Genomic DNA, 25,599 nt, shown 5'->3' on the forward strand with positions numbered 1-25,599 from the left:
TCCACCGTAAAACGATAGAACATATGTTGGAGAAGCAACCGTAGAATTATAATTAGTTATAGTAGTCTATGACTTACGAGCTACTAATAAATTTGATCATTCGTTGTCTAACCCTCGAACCTAGTAGACGTATCTACTGCCTTTAGGTTATGGGCCCAGACAGTTCCGTAGCAAAGGCTGTTTGGAGAAAATAACAATTTAAAGAAAATTTTCACTCAAGATTTTAACTGAAGAATTTGGAAGAAGTTTGTCCTGAAACGATGGCTGAAGATGAAGTCCGAGTTCCTGGCGCTGGACGAGGCGTGGCGGCGGCTCAACCTGGCGGTCAAAGGCTACCCGGAAGTTCCGTTTCGCTGCCGGTGAAGGAGGTGCTGCGTGGTTCGGAGAACTACAATTCCTGGGCGTTTGCCACGAAGATGGTCCTGATCAAGGAACGGACCTGGCGCGCCGTACGGGATCCTGTAGATGGAGAACCGGAAGTGGACGCATATACTTCGGAGCAAGCACTGGCGACTATCTGCCTCAGCATGGACCGAGGCCTGCGCGGCATGGTCCAGAATGCGAAAACAGCGCGCGAAGCTTGGGACATCTTACGCAACACGTTCGAGGACAGCGGTTCCACCCGGAGGATCGGTCTCCTGAGAAAACTGACCGGGATTCGGTTGGTGGGAGCTGAGAAGGTGGAAGAGATCATTTGCCAGTCAACCCAGGAGTACGTCAGCGAGATAATGGTGACCTGTAACCAGCTGGCGGAAGTCGGCTTCAAGGTCGACGATGATTGGGTGTCGAGTTTGCTGCTAAAGGGCCTGCCCAAGAAGTACGCGCCGATGATTCTTGGACTGGAGTCGTCCGGGGTCAAGCTGACGGCGGAGAAAGTGAAGGCCACGATCATGCAGGAGGTGAAGGTCGAGGCTGGATCGAGCGAGAGCGAGAGCGAGGGCGCTTTCTACAGCAAGCAGCGGCAGCAGAAGATCAAGAAGCCCGTCGAGAAGTCTGACGTCAAGTGTTACCGATGCAAGAAGTTGGGACACTACGCGTCGGAGTGCACGAACGGGACGAGCGCGAAGAGCAAGGAGAAGTCTGGCAACCACAAGGGGAACGCGACTGCGTTCAACGCGGTGGAGTCACCGGCAGGAGCCGGTGGTGACTGGATCATCGATTCCGGAGCGACAACTCACATGTGCCGGAACGAAACGATCCTGCAGGACCCATCGAGTGTGTCGGCCAAGATTAATGTGGCCAACAACGCGGAGGTCGCCGTCGTCGCTAAGGGTTCCGTCATGCTGGAAGCTGACTGTGATGGAGAATTCCGGGACCTGACGATGACCGACGTGATGTGCGTTCCGGACCTGGCGATCAACCTGCTTTCTGTAAGTAAAGTGTGCAAGAAAGGTTTTCGTGTGGAGTTCACGAAAGACGCGTGTGCGGTGCTGGACGCGAGTGACACGGTGGTAGCGATTGGTCGAGAGACGGACGGTCTCTACAAGCTCACCGAAACCAAGCGATCTCGTGCGAATCTGGTGCAAGCAGACGACCAGTTCGAGCTGTGGCATCGCCGGATGGGACATCTTTCTGCTAGCGGAATGAAGCGATTACGAGAGATGACGACCGGCGCCCAGTTCGACGTGAAGGACGGACTGCAGTGTGTACCGTGCATCGAGGGCAAGCACCAGCGTCAAACGTTCAACGCAAGAGGGCAGAGAGCGGAGCGAGTCCTGGAACTGGTCCACTCGGACTTGTGCGGCCCGATGGAGACGGAGTCGATCGGAGGCAGACGCTACTTTCTGACCTTCATTGACGATGCCAGCCGTAAGACCGTCGTGTATTTTCTGAAGTCGAAGACTGATGTGATGGAAGCATTTCAAAACTTCAAAGCGTTTGCGGAGAACCAGACAGGTGAGCGGATCAAGCGGATTCGTACCGACAACGGTCGTGAGTACGTGAACCGCGAGATGGAAGAGTTCCTGCGCAAGTCTGGTATCCACCACGAGAAGACCGTTCCGTACAATCCGGAACAGAACGGTCTGGCTGAGAGACGCAACCGTACGTACGTCGAGAGAGCGAGAAGCATGCTGTTCGACGCTGGCCTGGACAAGAGATTTTGGGCGGAAGCAGTGGCAACTGCGTCGCACGTGATCAACCGATCACCGGCGAAGGGACTGTCGGTGACACCGGAGGAGAAGTTCACGGGCAAGCGACCGGATTTGTCGCATCTCCGCGTGTTCGGGACCAAGTGCATGGCGCACGTGCCGAAGGAGCGACGACGAAAGTGGGACAAGAAGTCGGAACCTTGCATTTTCGTCGGCTACAGCGACAACTCGAAGGCGTACAGGGTCTACAGCCAGAGGACGAAGTCCGTCGTGACAAGCCGAGACGTCATCTTCCTGGACGAGAAGTCGACCGGGACCGACGTTGCTTTGACGGAGCCTGCGGTCGGAGATGAAGAAATGGAGCTGATCGTGCCAAGTATTCCGATCGAGGTCGGTCCAGCTGCTGAAGAGGAAGCTGAGCTCGAAGAAGACGAGTCGGACTTCAGCGATTACGAGTCGGTCGAAGGCGATGCCGATTCGCTGGTTGAGGCGGAGGAAGAACCGTTGGTGCTCCCTCCACAACCAGAGGACCCACAAGTGTTGGTAAGGCGCAGTGGTAGGGAGCACGTGCCCCCAGGCAAGTATAAAGATTATGTGTGCAGTACCCTACCTGAAAAAGATTCCCAACCCAGACAGAACCGTTCCACCCCGGTGATGGTCGAGCCTGACACGTACCGTGAGGCGATTGCTCGAGACGACAGCGACCAGTGGAAACGTGCGATGGATGCGGAGTTCGGAGCGCTGGTGGAGAATCGGACGTGGGAACTAACCGATCTGCCGAAGGGGAGGAAAGCTCTACGCTGCAAGTGGGTCTACAAACTCAAGACGAACTCGGATGGATCTGTCGAGCGCTACAAAGCCCGCTTGGTGATCAAGGGCTATTCGCAGATCAAGGGCGTCGACTACAGTGAGACGTTTTCACCTGTAGTCCGGTACGCTACCGTCCGTTACCTGATGTCGTTGGCTGCCAAGTTGGATCTCAAGGTGCACCAGATGGATGCAGTGACGGCGTTCCTGCAGGGTGACCTGGGAGAAGAGGAGATTTACATGGAGCAGCCGGAAGGATTCACGGAATCAGGTGCCCCCACGAAAGTCTGCAAGCTGCGGAAGGCGCTGTACGGTCTGAAACAAGCCAGCCGGGTATGGAACCAGAAGCTGGATGCCGAGCTGAAGCGAACTGGGCTGAAGCGTTCGGCGTACGACACGTGCGTCTACTTCAAGCTGGAGGGCAACACGGTCCTTATCGTTGCCGTTTACGTGGACGATTTGTTGGTGTTCTCGAACAACCAGCAGTGGGTGACCAAGCTGAAGAAGGACCTGATGGCGCGATTCCGGATGAAAGACTTGGGCATGGCGAGCAAAGTTCTTGGCATGCGAGTGACCAGAGGCGACGGCAAGGTGATGTTGGACCAGGAGCAGTACATCAACGAGTTGCTGCAGCGATTCAACGTGGCCGAGTGTAATGCCGTCTCGACGCCTGCTGATCCGACTCAGAAGCTGACCAAGGAGATGTGCCCGAGCACTGTCGAGGAACGGGAGCAGATGGCGAAAGTTCCATTCCGTGAACTGGTAGGCGGACTGCAGTATTTGGCGCTGTCAACCCGGCCAGATATCTGCTACGCGGTGAACGCGGTCAGCCAGTTCAGCAGCAACCCAGGGAAGGCACACTGGATTGCGGCCAAGCGAGTGCTGCGGTACCTGAAGGGGACCAAGACGATGAAGCTGACCTACTCGAAGCACGGAGACCAGGGCTTCGTCGGATACAGCGATGCGGACTGGGGAAACGATCCCGAGACCCGTCGATCGATCACTGGCTACGTCTACATGGAGGCTGGTGGTTCGATCTCATGGAGCTGCAGGAAGCAAACCACGGTGGCGCTGTCGACGATGGAAGCGGAGTACATGGCCGTCTCAGCTGCTACTCAAGAGGCACTGTGGTGGCGCGGACTGCTGAAGGAGCTGTTTGGTGTCGCTCAACCGGTCACGATCCACTGTGACAACATGAGCGCGGTGCACCTGGCGGAGAAGGAGATCGGCTACTCGCCCCGGAGCAAGCACATCGATATTCGGCACCACTTTGTGCGCGAGAATGTCGAGGAGAAGCTGATCAAGCTGGAGCACGTCGCAACGGAGGCGCAGAAGGCGGACGTGTTCACGAAGCCGGTAGCTGTTTCGAAATTTCTTGAAGCACGGAAGGCTCTCGGAATTCTCGGTTGAGGGGGGATGTTGGAGAAGCAACCGTAGAATTATAATTAGTTATAGTAGTCTATGACTTAGGAGCTACTAATAAATTTGATCATTCGTTGTCTAACCCTCAAACTATACAGACCTACTGCCTTTAACATAAACTCAGGATTCTCCACCCACGTCCTACCGCAAATTTTAACAGCCAAATTCAAAAAAAAATCTGCGAGGAAAAACTAAACAACATTTCAACCAAAGAAAAAGTCATCCGCATGCTTGAGCACTGAGTTGAAAAACATCATCAAGAAAATTTGAATTGTCAAGCTATCTGAATCACAGATTGCTTGATATTTGTATTCGAACACGAATTTTCTTGCAAAAAAACAGAAGAAGAATACAAACGTAAACACTCAAAAAGAAGACTCTATCCAGCCGTCCCGTCCCAGACCAAGACCTTCAAGAATTGCTCCATGGACCACAGATGAAGAGAAGGAACCAATCATCACCACTTCGCAACTTTCAAACGTCCCTATCGTGCTAGTCAATCACAGCGCCGGCCACGACCAGTGGCAAGACACGGGGAAGTGGATGGGAATTTTAGTCCGATACTTGAGTAATGAAGACCGCTAAATCGGCTGCGTCTTCGACAAAGTATCACGTGAGATTTGAGGGTGTGATGGGTGTGAAGCCAGGATTCACCGTTGTAAGTGATGTGGCCGGAAAAGTTATTTATAGTCCTTAATTCTTCGTATGTTCTTAGATTGATTCATCTTGAAAGCTTTCCAATTCGGTTCACCGAGCTTTTTGTGGTGAATTCTGGTCGTGTTGAAAGTTCAATATTCACCTAACAAGTATGCAACCGAGTAAGTTCTTGAATTCAACATTGCATTCAACAGATTTCAATCAAGTTTCTTTGATTCTTAATCCTTCTAGTCATCTAAGCCTCGATGGTCTGGAGGTTAGCATTTTTGTCTGCTGACCCAAAGGACGGGGGATCGAACCCCGCCGCGAGCTAATGATTTTTTCGTTCATATTCAAAGTGTTCAGAATTCCTCCTTTCCATAATTTCTCGATAGGAGCAGATGGGAATCGAACCAAGAACCTTCCGCTTACAATGCGAACAGCGTAACCATTCAGCCACGCCTACCCCTAGTTCGGCAAATCACAAATGTATTTTAAGTAAAACACTTGAGGCGCCAAAGTCAACTGTTTGAATAATTTTACCCTTATGTTTTTGAATATTAATATTAACTACATTTTTTTTTGTCAAAAAAGGGCGCCCAAGTGGCATTTGTTTTTAGAAAATGTACAAAAGCTTTTCAAAATAGCTACAGCAATAAAATTTGGATTGCAGCCTAAACTGTACACAAAAAAGTACAAATTCGAAATCGACTTTTTTCTGATCAAGCTCAAATTTGGTGGAGCTTTTGATACTATCAAAACATGAAAGAATCTCGATTTTGAACCATCCCTTCTTTTTTGTACCGTCTCAAAGTTATGCGATTTTCGACAATTTTTTATAAAAATCCTCTGTTTTTTTATGGCCATATCTTGGAAACAGAAAATCATGACAGCAGGAAAAAGTCCGATAGGTGTGCGACGCGTTTTTGTGGTGTTCCAGGTTTCGTCGCGTTTTGTTCTGGTTAAAGTTTGAGTTTTTGCTGTAAAAATATGTCCATTCGTTTGCCTATAAAGTGTGTAACGCGGGAAGTGTGGAGTTTCAGTGTTGATGAGTGGTGGAATGCATTTTTTTTTGGCATTGAAATTGTGTCGTAAAAGCATGAAAATCAGCCATTTTGATTTATAAAGGCAGAGGATCGGAAAATCGACGAAGAGAGGCTTAGAGTGAGAGAGTGCTGGGGTGAGAATAGCGGTATAAGTGTTTGCTGCGTGTGGCTTGCGAGAGGTTGGTCGCGAGATGACACCGGGAGCGACGAAGAGAAATCGATTAAACTGAGTGTGTGTGCTGGCAAAGGTGAAGAAGATTTAGCTCTCTAACGAGAGAATGAGTGTAAAGTCCAGCAGCGTGTGAGTGCAGCATAAAATAGCGAGAGAATTTATGTTGCTTTCGTTGTGTGCTTTCTTCGTGTTGGTGTTAAAATGTTGACTTGTGAGGAGCTGTGTATGAGACGGGACTCCAAGAAAACTAGAGCGGTGGCAGCAAATGGTTTTTTATCCAGATCAACATAAATCCGGTGAGATCTTTCCTTTTTATTCTCTCTCTCACTCTCTTTAGGCTATTTTAATCTTCTTGTGTATGAGTGACGTGGCATTGTTTGACGTGATGCAAGAAAGGGGATGGTAGGGAGCGTTCTTTTATTAAGTAACGTGAAAAATAGATTTTTTGACCGGTTTGCTCAATGATCGGGACGTCGCGCTTTTTGTCGTCGGTACCGTTATCGTATCGCGTGCACGTCGTTTGTTTTATTTACGAGGACTTTTTTTTATCGATCGTCGGTAGTTTATTTCGTATATTCATCAATCACAGCGCGGGATCCAATCGGTAACTAGATATACTTCGCTAATATTTTTAATTTCAATACAAAAAGTAAAAGAAAAATTACGTTTTTAAAATCGGTTAAAATCACAGGCAAATCAAATTGCATAATTTTATACATATTTTTTTTTTGTTTGGTCATATTTTTCCACAGCCGGCTGTCTAAAATAGGACCCTTAAGTCAATAAAATCCAAAAAATAATAACATACAGTTGCCTCAACAGCAGCATCCAATGCCTTGCATTGAGAATAAGAACAAAATTCATTAAAATCCAATTAACAGTGAAATTTAAACGGGAACCATCTCAACAGCAGCATCTGATTGCTTGCCTTGAGAATAAAATTTCAATCCATTTAAAATTTAAATTTCAAAATTAAATAAACGGGTATTTTCTCAACAGCAGCATCCGATTGCTTGCCTTGAGATTAACATTTAATCCATCAAAATCATTTATGCCATTGGTCGTATCGCTAGCTTAGGGCGAATCCCAGACCTTTACCCTTCACAACTACCAACTCCACGCGACACTTACGCAACTTTGTTGTTTAAATTCAATCAAATTTGATCAAACGGTCAGTTTGATCGAGTTCCACAATAAGGTTGGGAAAAAGAGCCTGCGGTTTCGCTACCTTTTTCTAAGTAAGTTCAGCATCAACACTTCCCGTGCTCCTAATCCTTATTCCTGCCCCGGTGAATGGTGGAGATGGGAGCGGCCGGCAATGGATGGCTTTCATGGTGCTGCCTGTCCTGTTCGGGTAGAATTGGTTTTAATTCCCTTTAACCAATTTCTATGCAACCTGGGCTGGACAATCATCACACATACATGACGAAATCCAGTCTGCAACCCGCTAAGATCATCATCTCCATGCGAATGCGAATGCGAATGCGAATATCTTGGAAACAGAAAATCATAGAACAAAACTCGAGAGCTATTTTAAAGGAAATTGGACGCTGAATTTAATGGCGTCATCAGATTTTCGATTAGAATTAAACGTCGTCGATTAAACTTTTGAGCATTATTCGCAATTGAAAACTTTACATGCAATCGGGATTCTTACATGCTTTATTAGTATCAATAGCTCCACCAAATTTGAGCTTGATCAGAGAAAGCCAATTTCGAGTGGTGTGCCACTTGGCGCGAAATGACCCATAAGTTAAACCGTTTTTTAGACTCAGGAATTGTCCAACATATGATTTTTTAATGTTATTTTGTCCGATAAATCTCAATCTCCCCCAGAATAGAAAAATTGTCAATATATTAATTTAGTGTTTCTCATTTTTTTTCTGAAATTTGAGATTTTGTAATACTAAAATTATTAAACAAAAATATATGTTTTATCAAATAGTTAATTGGTACAGAGAAACCCATTTTTACGCGGTGGCGTTACGCTTTTTATTTCGTCGATTTCTCTAAAACCAAACAATATTTTTAAAACCTTCAAAATGCGTTTTGTAGATCTGCACAAAACCTACAATTTTAAAAGATTGCGGAAATGTTGCGCCGTTCCAGAGAAATCGACAAATTAGAAAAAAGTAACGCACCGCGTAAAAAGAGGTTTCACTGTATGTATAAACATAAAAAAATTGAAAAAAAGCAATTTAAGAGTGCTGCTTGAAAAAGATCTGGTAAAATATCTGAAAATGAATTTTAATTTATTAGCTTCATATTTCTTATCCAATTATAAATTTGAGATGCTGTTGTTTTAAATTTGAACTAGCGACATTTTCTTATTTTCCCTAAATGGAATCCATCGCGAAAACAGTAAACCGAATAATTCACGAAACCAGGCATGCTCTTAGCCACAATCATGAAATAAAAGCTAGATTTGATCAAATTCTGCAGACTCTAAACATATCAACTTTGCAAAAGAGTTTAAGAAAATTTCCTGACCTAAATCTGATATTTTAATTTAAAATAGAAATCGAAAGAAGGATACTGTAGCAAATCTAGCAAAATATACAGTAAATTTTGCTTTCAACAAATCTGTTTAGGAATTCATTTGAAAATCAATTTTAGTTGAAATCTTGACTTTTTTTTGATAAGGTCCTATAAACAAATGTAAACATTGAGTGTATCCCGCTTACTCCGATGGACTTTGACATGAGGTGTGAAAGGGATACACTCAATGTTTACATTTGTTTATAGGACCTTATCAAAAAAAAGTCAAGAAATGTTTGATTTCTTTAAAATTGTATCTTTAAATTTCATATCAGAATTAAATCATTAACTTGAATACAACAAGAATCATCAACAAGAAAACTTGTAATCAACCTAAATATTTATTACTGCAATAACTAAATCAGAAGTCTTTGAAACAATCGGAAATCCTTTAAAACCAACATCATTTTTTCAAAATGTTGAAATAAATATTTGCAAAATTGATGCTCCGCCAAGAGCGCCGTGTGCAAAATAAAATTCAATCATAGTGCCCAGAGTCCTTATGTGTCACAACGACCTTGTTTGATAAGTCATCTTTTTCAATTTCTTTCTATTGAGAAAAATATTCGAAAATGGCCGAATCAACACCCAAGGTTAGAGTTCTCAAATTTTAGTTTAAAAACTAGACTCTAATTTTCTCGTTTTACAGAAAAAAGGAGTATTAATTTTAGAGCCCGCCACCGACGAAGCCGCCAGCTCCGATAAAAAGAAGAAAAAAGTTTACGTAAGATGTAGCAGGTTGAATTTTTCCAAAAATGCTCAATTTGTTTGAAATATTACAGCGAAAGTCACTATTCGTTAACATCCGCCAAAGCATGGATTATGGCAGTCCGGCAGATGTAAGTAGCGGCGTTAATAACGATGAAACTGGCCTTAAAACAATCTTTATTTTTTTTAGTATCACCGTCAATCATCAGCGTCGGACATGTTCAACCGTTTGATGAGTTCCGGATATCCAATCGCATCCCGGGAGTTTACCAGCCGCCGAAGTACGATTGTAAGGACTACGTTTAATTTTCTATTCTTTTTTTTAAAGTATTCAGAAACTTTTCTACCAACAGTATCAAGTTCCCCGTTTTCAAAACAACTTCGTGCTGGAATCGAGTCGCCCCTTCCGCCGAGAGGAGGTCCAGACGATGCTGAACCGGTTTATGGAGTACTTTTTGTCCAGCTACAAGCACAACCCGAAGCGCGCCAAACGGATGGCCGAGAATCTGGCCGTTGAGCTGCGGAACATGCTGAAAGGGCGCGCTTACGAGCGGTACCGGATTGTCGCGTTGGCCACGATCGGGGACAAAACTTCGCAGGACTTTCACGCCGGAATGCGCTTTGTCTGGGACGCTGAGAAGGACGCTTACGTGAACTATGCCCACGAAGCTCCGGCCTATTTTATCATTGTCACTGTTTTTGGGGTGTACTTTGAGTAGTTTGTTCCAAATACAAAATTACCACGTGTTTATTCAAAACTTGTTTTGTCCCCTGAAATTATGCAATCACCGGCCGGATTAAATGTTGCGCAAAACAACTTTATGTATCGAAACTGCGCCTACAGGTATGTTAAACAGCAACCGCGTCGAATTACGTGTTTGCAAATGCAAAAATTTAATTAAGCGAAGAGATTAATCTGGCGGAATGCACCAGGCCGGAAGCACAATATATGCGATGTGTCCACAAGCCCGAAATACACGACCTAATCCGCGCCAAAGCAAGCAAATCCCTCCGCAAACATTCGTAATGATGCGTGGTGTGGCATACTAATGGTCATAGAGGTGCCACACTGCGGGGACATTCCCCTAAATCTCATCACCTGTCGCAGGAAGGTACAGTGACGGTCTGGTATGTCTGATGTTCAGCGGGATTTACATTTTAGTGTAGTAGCTTGGAACAATTTTTGTGAATATTTTATTAAACTTTAAGAGAATATTTGAAGAAATATTGATTTTATAGTGGATGTAACCTAAATTAGTTTTCAAAAAACCTAAGTCTAAAAAAAAATGCGAAAAGAAATCATTTTGGGTTTTTTGTTTTGATTTATTGAATCATTAATAGAAAATAAGTTGAAGTCAAACTAATATTTTAATCAGAAAACTAACAAATTTTCTATCTTAATAACCAAAATCAAAATGAACGCGTTTGCACCACAAAAAGTTATTCCCCAAGGGGTTTCCAGCATCGTGTCAGACTGGTCACTAATCCGGAATTACTTGGAATTTGAGCAAGTAATTCTGTAATTCCGGATTTACTGAGTAATTCCAGAGTAATCCTGGTAATTCCTAATAATCCCAGTAATCCTGGTAATTCCATGATTCTTGTTTGTGAAAACAAACTTCAGAAAATAATAAAATAATAAAAAATAACTGTTAAAAAGATAATTTCGATAAACCTTTTATAATTCTATTTATTGCCTATTAATTTTCATGTATGAAACCAAAGTTACAGCTAGTACGGGATCATTCGGATTTTGAGTAAGTAATTCAGTAATTCCAGAATTACTCCGCAATTCTGCGGTAATTCAGTAATTCCAGAATTACTCCGCAATTCTGCAGTAATTCCTGTAATTCTGGAATTACCTAGTAATTCCGTAGTAATTCGAGTAATTCCATAGTTACTCAGTAATTCGTGTATTTCCCATTAACTCAAGTAACTACTAGTAATTCTTTAAAGGTAAATCGGCAGAATGCATTTTGCTTTTCCTTGATGCTTTTTATGGTTGTAAGAAGTACAGAGCGGATTCGAAATGTCCGCCAATTTGGATGCTCTCTAATTCAAATGTATTCGGATGAAAAACACTCAAACGTCAAAATCAGTTGTCAAACTGACGTTGATGTTTACCACATTATTCGATGATTTCCAAGTAGGGCGTCCAATTTTCCCGGGTTTTGAGTTTACCGGAAAACGGAAAAAATATATTTTTTATCCCGGGAAATTTTTGAAAACGTCGTAAAATCTATGTTTTCTTTATATTAGTTATGTTTTTAAAATCAAACTACTAGCTCAATACTATTAAAATCAATCTAAACAGGGATAGCACTTTTAGATAGTTTTGAAGATTTTTTTTGTTCTTTGTTGTGCTTTGAATTTTAAATGCAATCAAACGCCAAAATCAGTTTTCAAAATGATGTTGATATTTACCCACTTGTTCGAGGATTTCCAAGCAGGACGTCTAATTTTTCCAGGTTTTGAGTTTCCCGGAAAACGGGAAAAATATTTATTTATTCCCGGAAAGTTTTTAGTTTTTGAAAAAGTAATAAAATCTATGTTTTCTTTATATTTGTTATGTTTTTCAAGCTTTAAATTACTATTAATATCAATCTAAACAAGGATAGCAGTTTTTAGATAGCTTAACATTCCAACGCCCAAGGCTCCAAAAAAGTTGGAACGGTAACTTCAACTCGCTGGTTCTCGGGCATAACTCAACCAATCAAGATGATTCTTCTTTTCAGTGATTTGTAAGAATGTCTAGATGATCCTAAAATTGTGCAGAACTTAATTCGATCAAATCTGTAATTTTTGCGATCAAAAACATCGTTCCAACTTTTTTTTTCGCATGTAAAAAAAAAATCGCCAAAAATTCCGCGGCGGCAGTCGTTTTAAAAAAGGTAGATCGATGTTTTTGATCGCAAAAATTACAGATTTGATCGAATTGAGTTCTGCACAATTTTAGGATCATCTAGACATTCTTAATCACTGGAAACAAGAATCGTCCCGATTGGTTGAGTAATGCCCGAGAACCAGTGAGTTGAAGTTACTGTTCCTCCTTTTTTGGGAGGCTTGGGCGTCTGTGTAAGTTGGACATGCGTTGGGCGTTCCAGTGTTAAACAATTTTTTGCTGTTCTCTGTTGTGCTTTGAATTTTATATGCACCACATTTCTAATTCAAATTAAATAAGTATCTTATAAATATTTATTTTTGATGCTTGAAAATTGGTTTAAGATGTCTAAAAACAAAAATGACAACAAATAAAATGGTACCAATTTATGTAAAATTTTAGAAAAGTTTAAACTTATTAATTGTAATACTAATGTAATTTCCAGGCCAAATTATGATTTTTGTTTAATTTCGGAAATTCCCCGTACAACATATAAAAATCCCGGGAATTTTGTGCCGGAAATTCCCGGGATGGACGTACTATTGCCAAGCACGTGGTTTTGTGCATTTGACAGCTGTCATTCGATCCAATTCTCAATAAGCTAGGCAGTAATTCCAAGTTATTTTTATAAATTTGAGCAATTCTGCGTGGTTTCTGGAAATCCCAAGTAATTCTGGGAAATCAAAGTAATTCATGACATATTGCCAGTAATCCTGGTAATTCCATTTAGACTGGTCAGTAATCCTTGATGCTGGAAACCCCTTGTTATTCCCTAGTGACACAACGCATTGCACATGATTCCCGGAAAAAAAGGTGTAGGTCACGTGCCCTCCCGTAAATTGGTCATCCCAACCATTTTCGGGGCAGGCAGCACCGCTAGGACTATAATATTCGCCATACCGGAAGACCAGCCCGAACAAAAGAGGCATTTTATGACCGTTGTGGCATTAAATCCTGGCCCCGGTGTGGTGGACATTTGCTCGCCATGTCCTCGTCCATCAGGCCTCGGAAGTCGGGCTCATCTTCGACTATCCACCCAAAACCAACATACACACACACAGATATATATAGAACCGAGCCGACATCTGCGTTTCATTGGGTTGATTGCCGGAGTGGCCACGGCTGCCCCGTTCATGATTTCATTATTCTGATAGCATTCACCCATTACGCTTCCACGCTTTTCCTGGGAGTAGTTCTCTGAAAAATTTGGATTTTTTTTTCATTTTTTTACCTTTTTAAATTTTGTTGTGTTTTATCATCTGTTCCAATCCTTGAAGCAACACATTTTTTAACTTCATATGAATATAAGTAAACTGCTCATTTCCCATAGAATTGCTGATCCAGTGGCCGTGGGAGCTCAAACAATGGTAATCCGCCACCCCCAAACGAGTTGGTCAAGTTTTTCCGGGGCCAGGATTTTATGTTCGTTGTCCGTTCTTCTATTGTGTTGACTGATGACGATTGTTGTCCTCCAGGAAACGCAATACAACTCATCAGTGGCAAACAGGCGGCCAAACCCTTACGCGCCGGGTGTAATAAAACATTTTTAATAACAAATCGTCTATTGTTGCGTCACGAAACGCAACAAAAAGACACCCCAAAAAGAGTGGAAGATTCTGAAAGACATTTCATTCTTGGACGAAAGGTGTAACAAGCGAAGCTATTCAGATTTTACGATGGGCATCAAATTTATGGAACAACCAGGAGCGCACCCTACTCATTATAAGTGACTGCATTTAGGACCAACCAGTAATTGTTAAAATCGAAGTGCGTGAAAATGGGTTGCTTCTATCTATATTAGGGTGTTTCAACCGAACAAAAAAGTTCTCAGAATCAGGCAAACCGAGGTTCCCCTAGTAGAGGACACCCATAGGGACTTTGGTTTGGTTGAGAATTGGCCTGTCTCCAGCGGTTTAAAGTTTACAATGTAAATTAAATACTATGGGATTTTTATGCTTTTCGTTCAATCGTTCCTACAGGTCTGGGGACAACATGGATTCACTCGGAATAAAGACAGGTCTGTAGGGGATGGCCCAATGAACAAATTCCAGAAGGAATTAGGGTTGTCCATTCTGTCCCCAAGGTGCGCATTGGATCGACGTCCGGTGTCTCCAGAATCAACGATTCACCCTTCAAAAGTACGCATTGTCCTTAGTATGCTATGACGGCTAGGTGAAAATTACGACGCCCCATGTCAGACGGTGAACACGTGGCAGAGCATACACTCAAGTTTTGGCTCAGAAACATTCTTTAAAGTAATAAAATTATAATTATTGATGTTCCTGTAACAATTTGAACTATTCTTAGTAACGGAACATAATGATTTTGTAATAATAATGCAATCGTTGCCTTTCGGTGGTTTTGTTCGAACGCGAATCAGTTCAATACGGAGCGTCGGATCGAGGTGCTCTTTGTTGCGTTAGGTTCTTATAAGCCCTAGGAAGGTTTATACGCTGAAAAATTGCCACTTTGGCCACTCTGGAACCGATTCCGCAGCATCTGCAGATTGTATGGGAAAAGTTGCGTAAAATCAAATTTTGATCACAGGAGGCTGAATAAGCAAACAAGCTATACGTCAACAAACGAAAAAATGGCAAAACGAAGTTTGTCGGGTAAGGCTTGTTTTATATATATTCTTTCTATCGTCGCCATTGTGCTAACTTGTCGTACGTGCATTTTGGGCCAAATTATGTTCAGAACGCCATTTTTTGCAGCTTAGAATGCCTCATCTTTTGACCTTCACAGATCGCTAAAATTCGATTTCAATCCTGAAATATTCAATAAAAAACGAAAAACCTCCGTGCTTTTTTGTCACTTTTCATACGAAAGAAGTTTCAATCTTGTCGTGACACACCCTAAAAATTGATGCAATTGCGACAACTGGCCAAAGGGATTTAAGGTCAGAACGCGTTTGACACACGTACATGCTCGACTACCGTAAACATTTTCAATAAATTATAACTCGGAACTAAAGCAAACAAATTCAACCAAACTTCGGACAATGCACATAATGGTCAGCCAAACAAAACGTGTTTGTTATTGTTTACATTGCGTGTTCTCGTTTTTTTGTTTATTCAAGATCAAACATTAAAACGCGTTTTCTCGGAACGTCAAAAGTTGAAGTTCACTGTCAGTTCAAAAGCAGAATCACATTAGAAATAAATTCAAGCAAATAAACACTTTTAAATCAGTCATTGAAATCGAACCTTGGTGACGAGTTTGCTGGCAAACTCAGTTTGCTTTTGAACCTTCATTCGTGTTTGACCTTGAACACTGTTCTGTTTGAAACAGGGTCCGTCGGGTTTGTCGAACAATTGTTTGAACCCGTGTTTGAACATTTGACTGAAACAAAAGGTTTTAGCAATACACGAGCTTTGATTTAGCTTTGACAAGTTATTTTATTTAAATCCATGCCATTTTTCAAACACAAAAATGTGTTTAGCCGAGGAAACCGTGCAAACCAAACAATTCTGGAGCAACACGAGAAAAGGGCGGATAAGCATTATGACAGCTGGAACTATTTTGAAAATTCCGAGCCAACAAGTAACTTTTTCACAAAACTCGAAAAGTTAAACAATAGTTGGCCTTCTCAGCTACCTTTTAACACTGCGAGTTTTGCCAAATAGTTACTTGTTGGCTCGGAATTTGCAAAATAGTTCTGGCTGTCAAAATGCTTATGCGCCCTTTTCAAATGTTGCTCCAGAATTGTTGTCACCAGAGTTCAAACCCAAAGTCACCAAAGTTTGAAACTCAACGTGAACTTGGGTTTGTGTTCGAACATCCGCACAAAAGAGAATCGGAAAAGAGTTGCTGTTTGAACGCGGGTGAGAAAATTTTGACAGAAGTTCAAACAATGAACGGTTCGGCCAATGACTGCTTTTAAAATAAACAGTTTATGACTAAATAATTGCAAAATATTATTTGTAGGTAATTGTTTCATCATTTTAATGAAAACATTGTTTTAAAAAGCAGTTTACATCATTTCCGTTGTTTTCCTATCGTAGCATTTCGAAATAGCCAAGTAATATTGATTTTTTCCGCAAAAAACAACTTGTTGCGGTACAGTACATCGGGATTTCACAAAAGTACAAAATATTTTTGAACAGGTCCAAACATGTGAAATATGATTATCAACTCAGGAAAATTTATGTTAAACTGTTTTCAGTTGATAAGACTTGTATTTCCATTATTTTGTTTTTAAGATATTTGAATAATTTTTGTCCATCGAGGGGGTAACCATAAACTTTGAGAAATATTTTCAATGGCCTGAATTCTGCTGACATTTTTCTTATAACAAAAAATTAATAAATAAATCCTACACATTTACGATGTTTTCCCAAAATAATCACAAAATTTACATGACACAAAGACATGGGGGAGAGGGAAGAAGAAGAAAAGATGAAGAAAAAATACCACTGATGACGATATTCTAAAATAAGTATTTTTTATTTTCGCGTTATTTTTCTTAAGTTTGGTATAAATTTCATTTTTGCAATTCCGTCGTAAACCAACTTGCATTTATTGTCATTCTCGAACGTCGGAACGGCATACTTACTCTACCATAAATAACAGAATGGAAAATTAATACCATTTATTAACATTGCTGAAAAATTCTACCTTTCAGCACTGAAATGGGTAGTATTGAAAAGTAACATTTTTCAAAAAAAAATTATTTGAACCTCGTTGTATAAAGACTCGTGTCAAAAAGTCTTTTTTTTGCAACTTGTTTTATAAACAAAGTTGCAAAAAAAAGTTTATTTCTTCTAAAATTGTAGACCATCTCATCCCTGTGTCTTTAAAAAAAATATGAAGAGGGTTTCCCTTTTTTAGAATGTTTGTGATTTGCTACCTGTTGTTTATAATATTTTGTTTGTGAGGTATTAAGAAAAACAATTCTCTACCATCACATGTCCATGCCAGTTGAAATATTAATATTAATATTAGAATAATCATGGTTTGCTAAATTCAGCCAGCAGATGCGCAATATTCCATTTAATTTCCTGTCAGTCTCGATTTACTGCAACAAAAAAATGTGAGCGCACGTGGCCCAGTTACAGCCGGAACCGAGAAGCTCCGGAAATACCTCCCAATGATGCTGGAGGGATTTTTTTCTTAGTATTCATAATTTGAGCTCGATTGATGCCTGATTGATTCGTTTGAATTGTTTGTGCATGTGATGATGGAAAACCCGAGTGATTAAATTTCATACTCTTTTTATTTTCCTTAAGCTTGATGATAAAATAAAATCAACTTATTTAACAATAACGAAACGCAAATTTACCATTTCAGAACAGCAATCAACCACTCAACCATCTGTGGAGTTTAACTTTTCCCGCAGCGAAAATATTACCCAAAAATACAAACAGAACCTGTTGGGAAAAATTGGGAAGAAAAAAGGGAAAAAGAAAACAAACACAATCTCAGTTAAAAAGTCAATTAACTATTATTACCTCCGTCGAATATAATGGAATGCTAATTTTACAAAAATACATGCAATTTACCGAAACGCTGTTGCGTGTTTTATGTAAATTTGTTTAATTGTTTTCAACGGAACGGAGGCAACTGTGTGGGTGTGAATCTGTGTGTGCTTGTGTGTGTGTGTGTGTGTGAGAGAGAGAGTGGTTGTAAATATTGAATTGTTATTCGTTTAATATGTTCAAAAATTTTCAACGATAAAGAATTGTAAACTTAAATTATTTTGTTTATAAGAAAGGTACGTTCAAAATGACAATAATTGTGACATTTTCCCACACACTAGTTCCTCTCAAGACCCAGCGAGACCCTTTTCGCCAAATTCCTCCACCTTGTTAGTGTCGACAAAGTGGTTTCGCTTCCGCAGTTGCCACAATTGTACACATCGGTGCGCACAAACTTTGTTAAGTGATGGTGGCGGTACACCACTCGCCTCCGTACGACAAATGGGTGAATTTTAAATTTAAATTTGAAATAATTGAGTGCCTAGCAAAGCGGAAAATTATGTCACATGGGTGGCTATTTTACGTTTTCCACCTAAACTATATGGGCACTATTTATGCAGGTTTGCTGGGAAAAATCTTTCCCCGAACTGCGACTCTCGCTGAGCCGCTAATTGAAATGAAAATTTGAATAAATTAACTGCAATTAGGCGCTTTTATTTAATAAGTGCGAACGGCCCCGTTATTTAGGGCTAGTTTTCGCTAATGATGCAAAATGTGTTCCTATTTGTGCAGGTTTCGAATGGCCACGGGTTTTAACACGGTTGAAGGCTAGTGCCCTCAAGTTTAAATGATTCTGTGGGAAAAAGGACCTAAATAAAATATTTTGCTGAAAATTTAAAAGATTTATTGATTTTTTCAACTTTTCTTTCCACATTTATTTGTTAATATTCAGTCTATTCAGTTACCCTTAGAGAATAGCCTTTCAAAGGGCCAATCTCCACTGGTCAAAGTTTACAATTTATGGCCTATTCACAAATTGGTTCCTCTTTTGTGTCGAAACATTTCCCGCTTGCTGACCAGCCTACGCACTTTCAACCTGCCTAATTGTGCGCATATTTTAAACCCCAAATCGTCCTTTCTTCACAAGTTTTCCCTTTTCCATTCCTACCAAACAAAAAGAATGGAAGAAAAGCGTGGAAACTTGCCCAAACTGTCGCCACAAGCATCGTCCAGGTCGAATATCCGTCGAGTCCGTAAGCCGGCGAAGAGGGTCAGTCGAAATTAGGCACTTTCAATAATTCCAAAATTTATGCCTGTTTGGTCGCCGGCCTCTACCGATGTGAAGATGGGCCACAGATAAATGGACTTAAAATTTGAAAATCCAAGATAGCTCAAATGAAAAAAAAAAAAACTAACTTAATCCACCTATGTGGTTGGAGCCTTCCTCACTCATTACCAACAATGGCTGTACACAAATTTCATCTATTTTTTAGATCCGTAATAAAAAAGTACATAAATATCACTTAAGTGTCCATATCTCGAGACATGGTTGCCAGATCATCATTTGATAACCTAACCAACGATAGGTCGGATGGTGGATCCGGACATAGTTTGCATACATTTAAGTGAGATCAGGCTTCAAAAAAGTACATCAATATCACCTTAGTGGATAAATCACGAGACAGGGTTGCCAGATCTTCAATGTTTTGGACTCGTTGGAAAGGTCTTTCGATAACCTAACCAACGATGGGTCGGATGGTGGATCCGGACATAGTTTACATACATTTAAGTGAGATCCGGATATATGTGAAAACACATTTTTATACATAACTTTTGAACTACTAATCGAAACTTCAATCTGTATAAAACTCGATCTATGGGAACCTAAACCAAGTCGAATGCAACAGGTTCGGGTCAAATCGGTTCAGCCAGTGCCGAGAAACATGAGCTAGTTTGTTGGTCACATACATACATACACACACACATACACACACACATACACACAGACATTTGTTCAGTTTTCGATTCTGAGTCAATATGTATACGTGAAGCTGGGTCTACGACGTTTTTATACAAAGTTCAGTTTTAGAGCAGGATTATAGCCTAACCTCAGTGAACTCCGAATCAATTTTTTTATATTGTTGTAGTTTTTGTTTGTTTGTCTGTGGCTAAAATGTGAGTTTTCTTTGAGAAAGTAAGCCGTCCAACAATGGATGGAAAATTTGGTGATCTTCTTTCCCCCTGGGGAATCATAACGATGTGTACACAACACAAAAGTTAAGGGATTTTCTTCGGTTGGATACAAACAAAACATTCCTTGTCACAAGTTAATGGTCCAGTTCTTTTAACTTTTTTGAGGAGCATAACAAGGAATCCGGGACCGGCGGTGTAGGGGTAAGCGTGGTTGCCTCTCACCCAGTCGGCCTGATCACGCCTTCCGTCGGACGGGGAAGTAAATGTTGGCCCCGGTCTAAACAATTGATTTAACAAGTTATCAATACCGTCAGTGGGGGTGACATTAGGTCTGGGGGTAGAGATTGGGTCAAAGTGATTTTTTACGGATTTTACCATTTCTCAGGTTCTTCTCAATGAAACTGAATTCTGTTAAAAGGGTTGTGTAGGGGACATCTTAAGATGACTTCGCTGAAAAAATCTCGTTCCTAGAACAAATCCTGTTATTTTGGCAGCTGTCTGAAGTTGAGGTACGTTTTTGGCCAAAAATGACCTCTCGAAAAAATCATTTTTCTAATATTTTTGTTAGAATTGCTCGAAAACTACCCAAATGTTTGAAAATCTTCACTTCAAACATTGCAGCATGTCAATACGATTCCCTCGAACAAGAAACACTGTTGGATGACTTGTTTTTACCATATCATTGTATTTGAGCAACATTTTAGTTTTATTCGACCCAATGTCACCCCCTCTAAGGGGTGAGATTGGGTCAATTTTCAAACTATTGGCATTCAAGGTAGTGTTCATCAAAATTCATCATATTTTGGGAAAATGTCAGTAAACTATCTAAGAACAAATCTACGTTGAAAGATTTTCGATGTTATTTAAATTGTTTTTGTTATTAAGAAATTACGAGAGGTGTATCGTTTTTTGACCCATAGTCACCCCCACTGACGGTATTAAAATGTTTTATTGTTTTTTGAAATAAAAAAATATAAATATTGAAATAACAAGCCTTAGTTTCAACATTTGAATGGAAAAAGTGTTTTAAAATAAATTTTACACCGGTTCAGTTGCTTTGTAATCAATAGTTTTCAAAAAATGTAAGATTTGACGAATACAAAAATTTTAGCGAAAAAAAATTATGTAATAATAAACATCGATCATTTTCAAAAATTCAGTAGATTTTAAATCAACCCAAACTTGGTAAAAATGAATCTAAACGCAGGGGAATGCATTTTAAATTGATTTCAGCTGATTGCACTTCAATTTCCATTAAAATTTAGAAGTTTTTTTGAAAAAATGATGAAGGAGGGGGGGGGGGGGGGAGACAAAAACTTTAAATAAAATTTGTACCAGCCTTATAAACTTAGTTAAAAATATATGAAAAAATATTATTTTTATGAATTAAATAAATCATGAAATCTGTGTCAAATTCATGACATTATAATCATCCAATATTTATTAAGATTATTTGTGTATTAAAAAGCCTTAAATCTCAAATAGATTGAAATAGTGAAGGGAATTTTTAATTTAGAAAAAAAAATTAGATTTATTGAGTGAAAATAATAGAGTTTTTTTTAAGATCCAGCGAATCAAATTTTAATTGCATCGATAAAATATAAAAAAATGCAAGGGATAAAGAATAATTGTCCTGACATTTGACAAAAAAAAGTCTAAAGAACAAATTTAATTAAGTTTACAAGTTATATGAAGAATTTCCCGGAGTTTAGGTCATTAGCTCAGTCCAGGTTGTAGAAGTCGTCTCGCTGGGCCCTGTCTCGGTGGAGTCGCTGGTAGGCAGTTAGACTATCAATCCAAAGGTCGTCAGTTTGAATCCCGGGGTGGATGGAAGCTAAGGTGTAAAAAGAGGTTTGCAATTGCCTCAACAATCAAGCCTTCGGACACCTAGTTTCGTGTATGAATCTCGGAATCGAGAACGCAAAGGCAATGCTGTAGAGCGAATAATTTGATTTTGAACAAGGAATCAATCACTACTCCCAAACGTTTTATAATATTTTCGTGGAACAAACTTAAGATAAAAAATGGCAAATCTGATATTTGGCACCATGACATTCTAGAGAAATTGTTTTGAAGATTTTTATTGATAAGAAAAATGAAACATCTGTGAAAGTGTTTGATCTGTTTATCAAATTTTGGAATTAACTGCAACATTTCAAAAGGGCGTAATATTGAATATTTGACTTTTGAGAAATGTGGGTCTGTGTTTATTTTTTTTTAATATTGAAAATAGGACCATTAGTTTCTGAGATATTGGAAAAGAAAAAAGGCTATTGGATGCGATTTTTTTTTCTCAGGAACACGATGGTGAAGTCAACACTTCACCACAACACAAGTTTTATAATTATCATTTTATTTAAATTATTAATATTGATTATTTTAAGATGTACTCATGTATCTGTTCAGCATCACTGTCTTTTAGCATAACCATAGATGGTAGATCTACAAATTCTAAAGCCGTATTTCTCAGAACAAATAAAGGGCAGAGCGTTCATCGTCGTCACCCCCACCCTCAGAGTGGTTATCCCAGTATCTAGAGCAGAAAAAGGGTTGCTGACCAACGTCCTTTTCGGATGACTCTTAATCCATGCCTTGGTAGGAGGAACAAGAAACCGTATCGGTTGTTGCGCCATAAAACGGGGTTGGGAGGAACAAACTGGGGATGAATGTTGAAGATAAATATAACAGCATCGTCGTGTATGTAACCCACCCTGTACCCGCCACCCGAGGACATGGTGCTAAATCTTCGGAACTTATCTCCGGACAACATCTTGGCCGACGATCAACAGCCCCTGAGATCCGAGATGTGTCCGGGCGTAATCCCGGAGGGTTGAGACAACGCATGGCACTAATTCTTCTGATAAAAAAATACCACCACAGAGCAATTTGAAACCGAGTAAAGTATGGTTTTCGAATTGTCCAGGCTTGCAAAATTTTGCTCCCTCTCCGATAGTGGTCACCGAACCACGGGGGAACCCTTTTTACTCCAGCGACCGGGTATTGGAAACGGCGTTCAACGTTAATAGACTTGTTTGAAAATTAGGTCCAGCAGCTGGGGTTCTCTTGGGATAACGGTTGAAAGTGGTGGAAACTTTTCAAATTAAGAGCCTAATTCCAACAGCTGAATCCAGTTGGTCCAGGGTGGTCCTGCATAAATAAATTTCAAACATCTTCCCATACTCCAATTTTAGGGGCGACAAAGTTTGGGACTTTCCTTTGAAAAGGGGGTAGAGCTTATCTCACAGACACCGAGGGTCAGCCGTTTAGTAATATATTCGTTTCAATTTTCCATCACAAATGTAAACATATCACATTCATATTTCTCAAATAATGTCACCCTTTGCACCGTAATCGTATTGGAATCGAGTTGTGCGCGTTGCTGAATGATGTGTTCCTTTTGAAACGTTGGGTGCAGGTTTCACCAGTGAGTAGAAATTGAATAAACATAACCTCGAAATCGAACCTGATCTTTTGCGTCATAGTTTGAATAAGGGTAGAATTCAGGTAGAAATTGCATCAGCACCGCAAAGTGCACAGTAAAAAAAACATGGTAATACAGTGGACTCTCTCGTTGTCGATATTGAAGGGACCGTCGAGAGCGGGGGTTATCAAATTATAGAACGGAAAATCAAAGCAATCTATTTGAAGGGACTGAAAAATTTATTGACAGCTGGAGCAATATTGATATCAAGAAGATCGACAGCCAGAGAGTCCACTGTATAACATCTGGGAAGGGGTACATCTTTTATGACACAAAAAATGTGTATATATACTCCTGAAAAGGTGTAATTTTACCACTTTTCTGGTGTAATGTCACTTTTCAGTACAAATTTAGGTTAAACTTTCCAAATAAACACAATTTTTTACTGGTATACCAGATACTGTATACACAGCAAAAAAAAGTTGAATTTTGGAATGTTGAAAATTTGGTAGGTTGAATATTTGTAATTGTAATTGTTGTATTTTTTTTTTTGCTCAATTTAGACTGAAAAAGTGACATTACACCAGAAAAGTGGTTAAATCACACATTTTCAGAGGTAAAATTACACAATTTTCTGACATAAAAGATGTACCCCTTCCCAGATGTAATATTAGCATGATTTTTTTACTGTGTAGATCACGTAATATTCTTTCGATCTACCTTCCAGTAACCAGACCAGCTCGCTGTAATTCGACTCTGCTCGCACTTGAAATCCCCGGAATGCGTGTCAAAAGCCTTTTTAGAATTGATAAGAAACGAAAGGATGCGTGCTCAAATCCGACCGCCATGTTCTGTCCCCGGGCATGGGGTCGTTGAACTAAAGTGGAACTTACCTCCCATTCCACTTAAACCCCTCTCCCTTTTAAGCTCGCTAAACACTACCTGGGGGATTTCCTCGAGTGGTTACAAAATATTACCACCCCGAGAGGACGAGGATTACCTCATGAAAGCGAAGGGTGGGGGTGAGAAAAACGCTCCTTCGCACTGCGAGGACGGTGGGCCTCGTTCCAATCAATTTCTGTTCGTTTCTGCCAGAGTTGATTATGCTGCGACGATGCGGTGTGCGTTTAACTCTATAGTTGGCATTCGGAACCATTTCCGGGGGACACTCAGTTGGGTTCAGATGTTGAATTGTCATTTTATTTTAATTGGTCTATATTAAAAATTTACAAAACATGAAAAAATTTCATTGTGAGTTTTATATTCAAAGAGAAATTAGATAAATATTTTTTAAAGCAACGCTTTTGACATGCAATTTTCAAGTGTATAACATTAGTTTTGTTTAAGAAAATGTCAACTATATCAAATCTGGAGAATTCGTTAAATATTTTCCGCTGAACTGAGTGTACAAAGGGAGCAAGTCCTGTATGACGAAGGGTCGTACCGCATATCTTTACACACTATACACGTGATATATACGCATGATTGTGTCGCATTCCGGGGTTGGGTTTGACTTTGGCCAGCAAAGAAGACACAATGTTTATGCAAAAGGTAGGTATACGCATGAGGTGTGTTCCGGAAAAACGGTTTGAAATTTTTCCGAACTACCCTTCTCCCCTAAGAGAATGTGGCTTCGGGAGGAGACAGGTAATCCGGCAAGTCACAACCGAATCGGTGTCCTAGGCTGTGGGTTCAATTTCGATATGTAGAGGCGGCTTTTCTCGGCCAAGAAAAACACGATAATACCTAAAAGGGATTCTCCATAATGAATACTCAACAACAACAACAGGCAGCAGCAGCAGCAACAAGATAACAGGGTATATCATTTGCTCGATTGCTTCTGCAAGGGTACGCAACACGCATATCGCAAGCTACACACGATCATCCCCCCTCGATTCGAATGTGTATAACGAACGCATATCGAGGACAAGCTTCTCAGGGATGGCCGCTGGGTAACGGCTTCTCAGCTTCGCCAGGACTTGAAGTTGCTGGGCATGATAAAAGAATTACGCAAAATATTGTTTTTTTTTCGGATTTCTTTTGAAATGCAATACTAATTTAATGATTATGGGTCATTAAACCTACGTACACATTTTTTTTATTAAACTCAAAAATTCAAAATTCAATTCCTCGTAAACCTACAAAAAAGCCGATTTGGACGAAAATCGAGATTCTTGCTTGTTTTGGTGGTATCAAGAGCCCCGCCAAATTTAAGCTTGATCAGAAGAATTTGTGCTCTCTTGTTCTAAGGTTGCTGGGATTCCTATT

General features: G+C 40.5%; 1 protein-coding gene across 1 annotated transcript; it reads left to right on the plus strand.

The window, feature by feature from the left end:
- Positions 1-9,253: 9,253 nt before the first annotated feature.
- LOC120422302 (dynein light chain Tctex-type protein 2B-like) lies at positions 9,254-10,171 on the plus strand. The gene is made up of 5 exons (XM_039585693.2): positions 9,254-9,304; positions 9,361-9,435; positions 9,494-9,550; positions 9,610-9,708; positions 9,773-10,171. The coding sequence occupies exons 1-5, from the start codon at positions 9,284-9,286 to the stop codon at positions 10,136-10,138; spliced, it is 618 nt and encodes a 205-aa protein (XP_039441627.1). The 5' UTR covers positions 9,254-9,283; the 3' UTR covers positions 10,139-10,171.
- The last annotated feature ends 15,428 nt before the right edge of the window (positions 10,172-25,599 follow it).

The sequence above is a fragment of the Culex pipiens genome, chromosome 3 (assembly GCF_016801865.2).
Source record: "Culex pipiens pallens isolate TS chromosome 3, TS_CPP_V2, whole genome shotgun sequence".
In the NCBI taxonomy this organism is placed as follows: domain Eukaryota; kingdom Metazoa; phylum Arthropoda; class Insecta; order Diptera; family Culicidae; genus Culex; species Culex pipiens.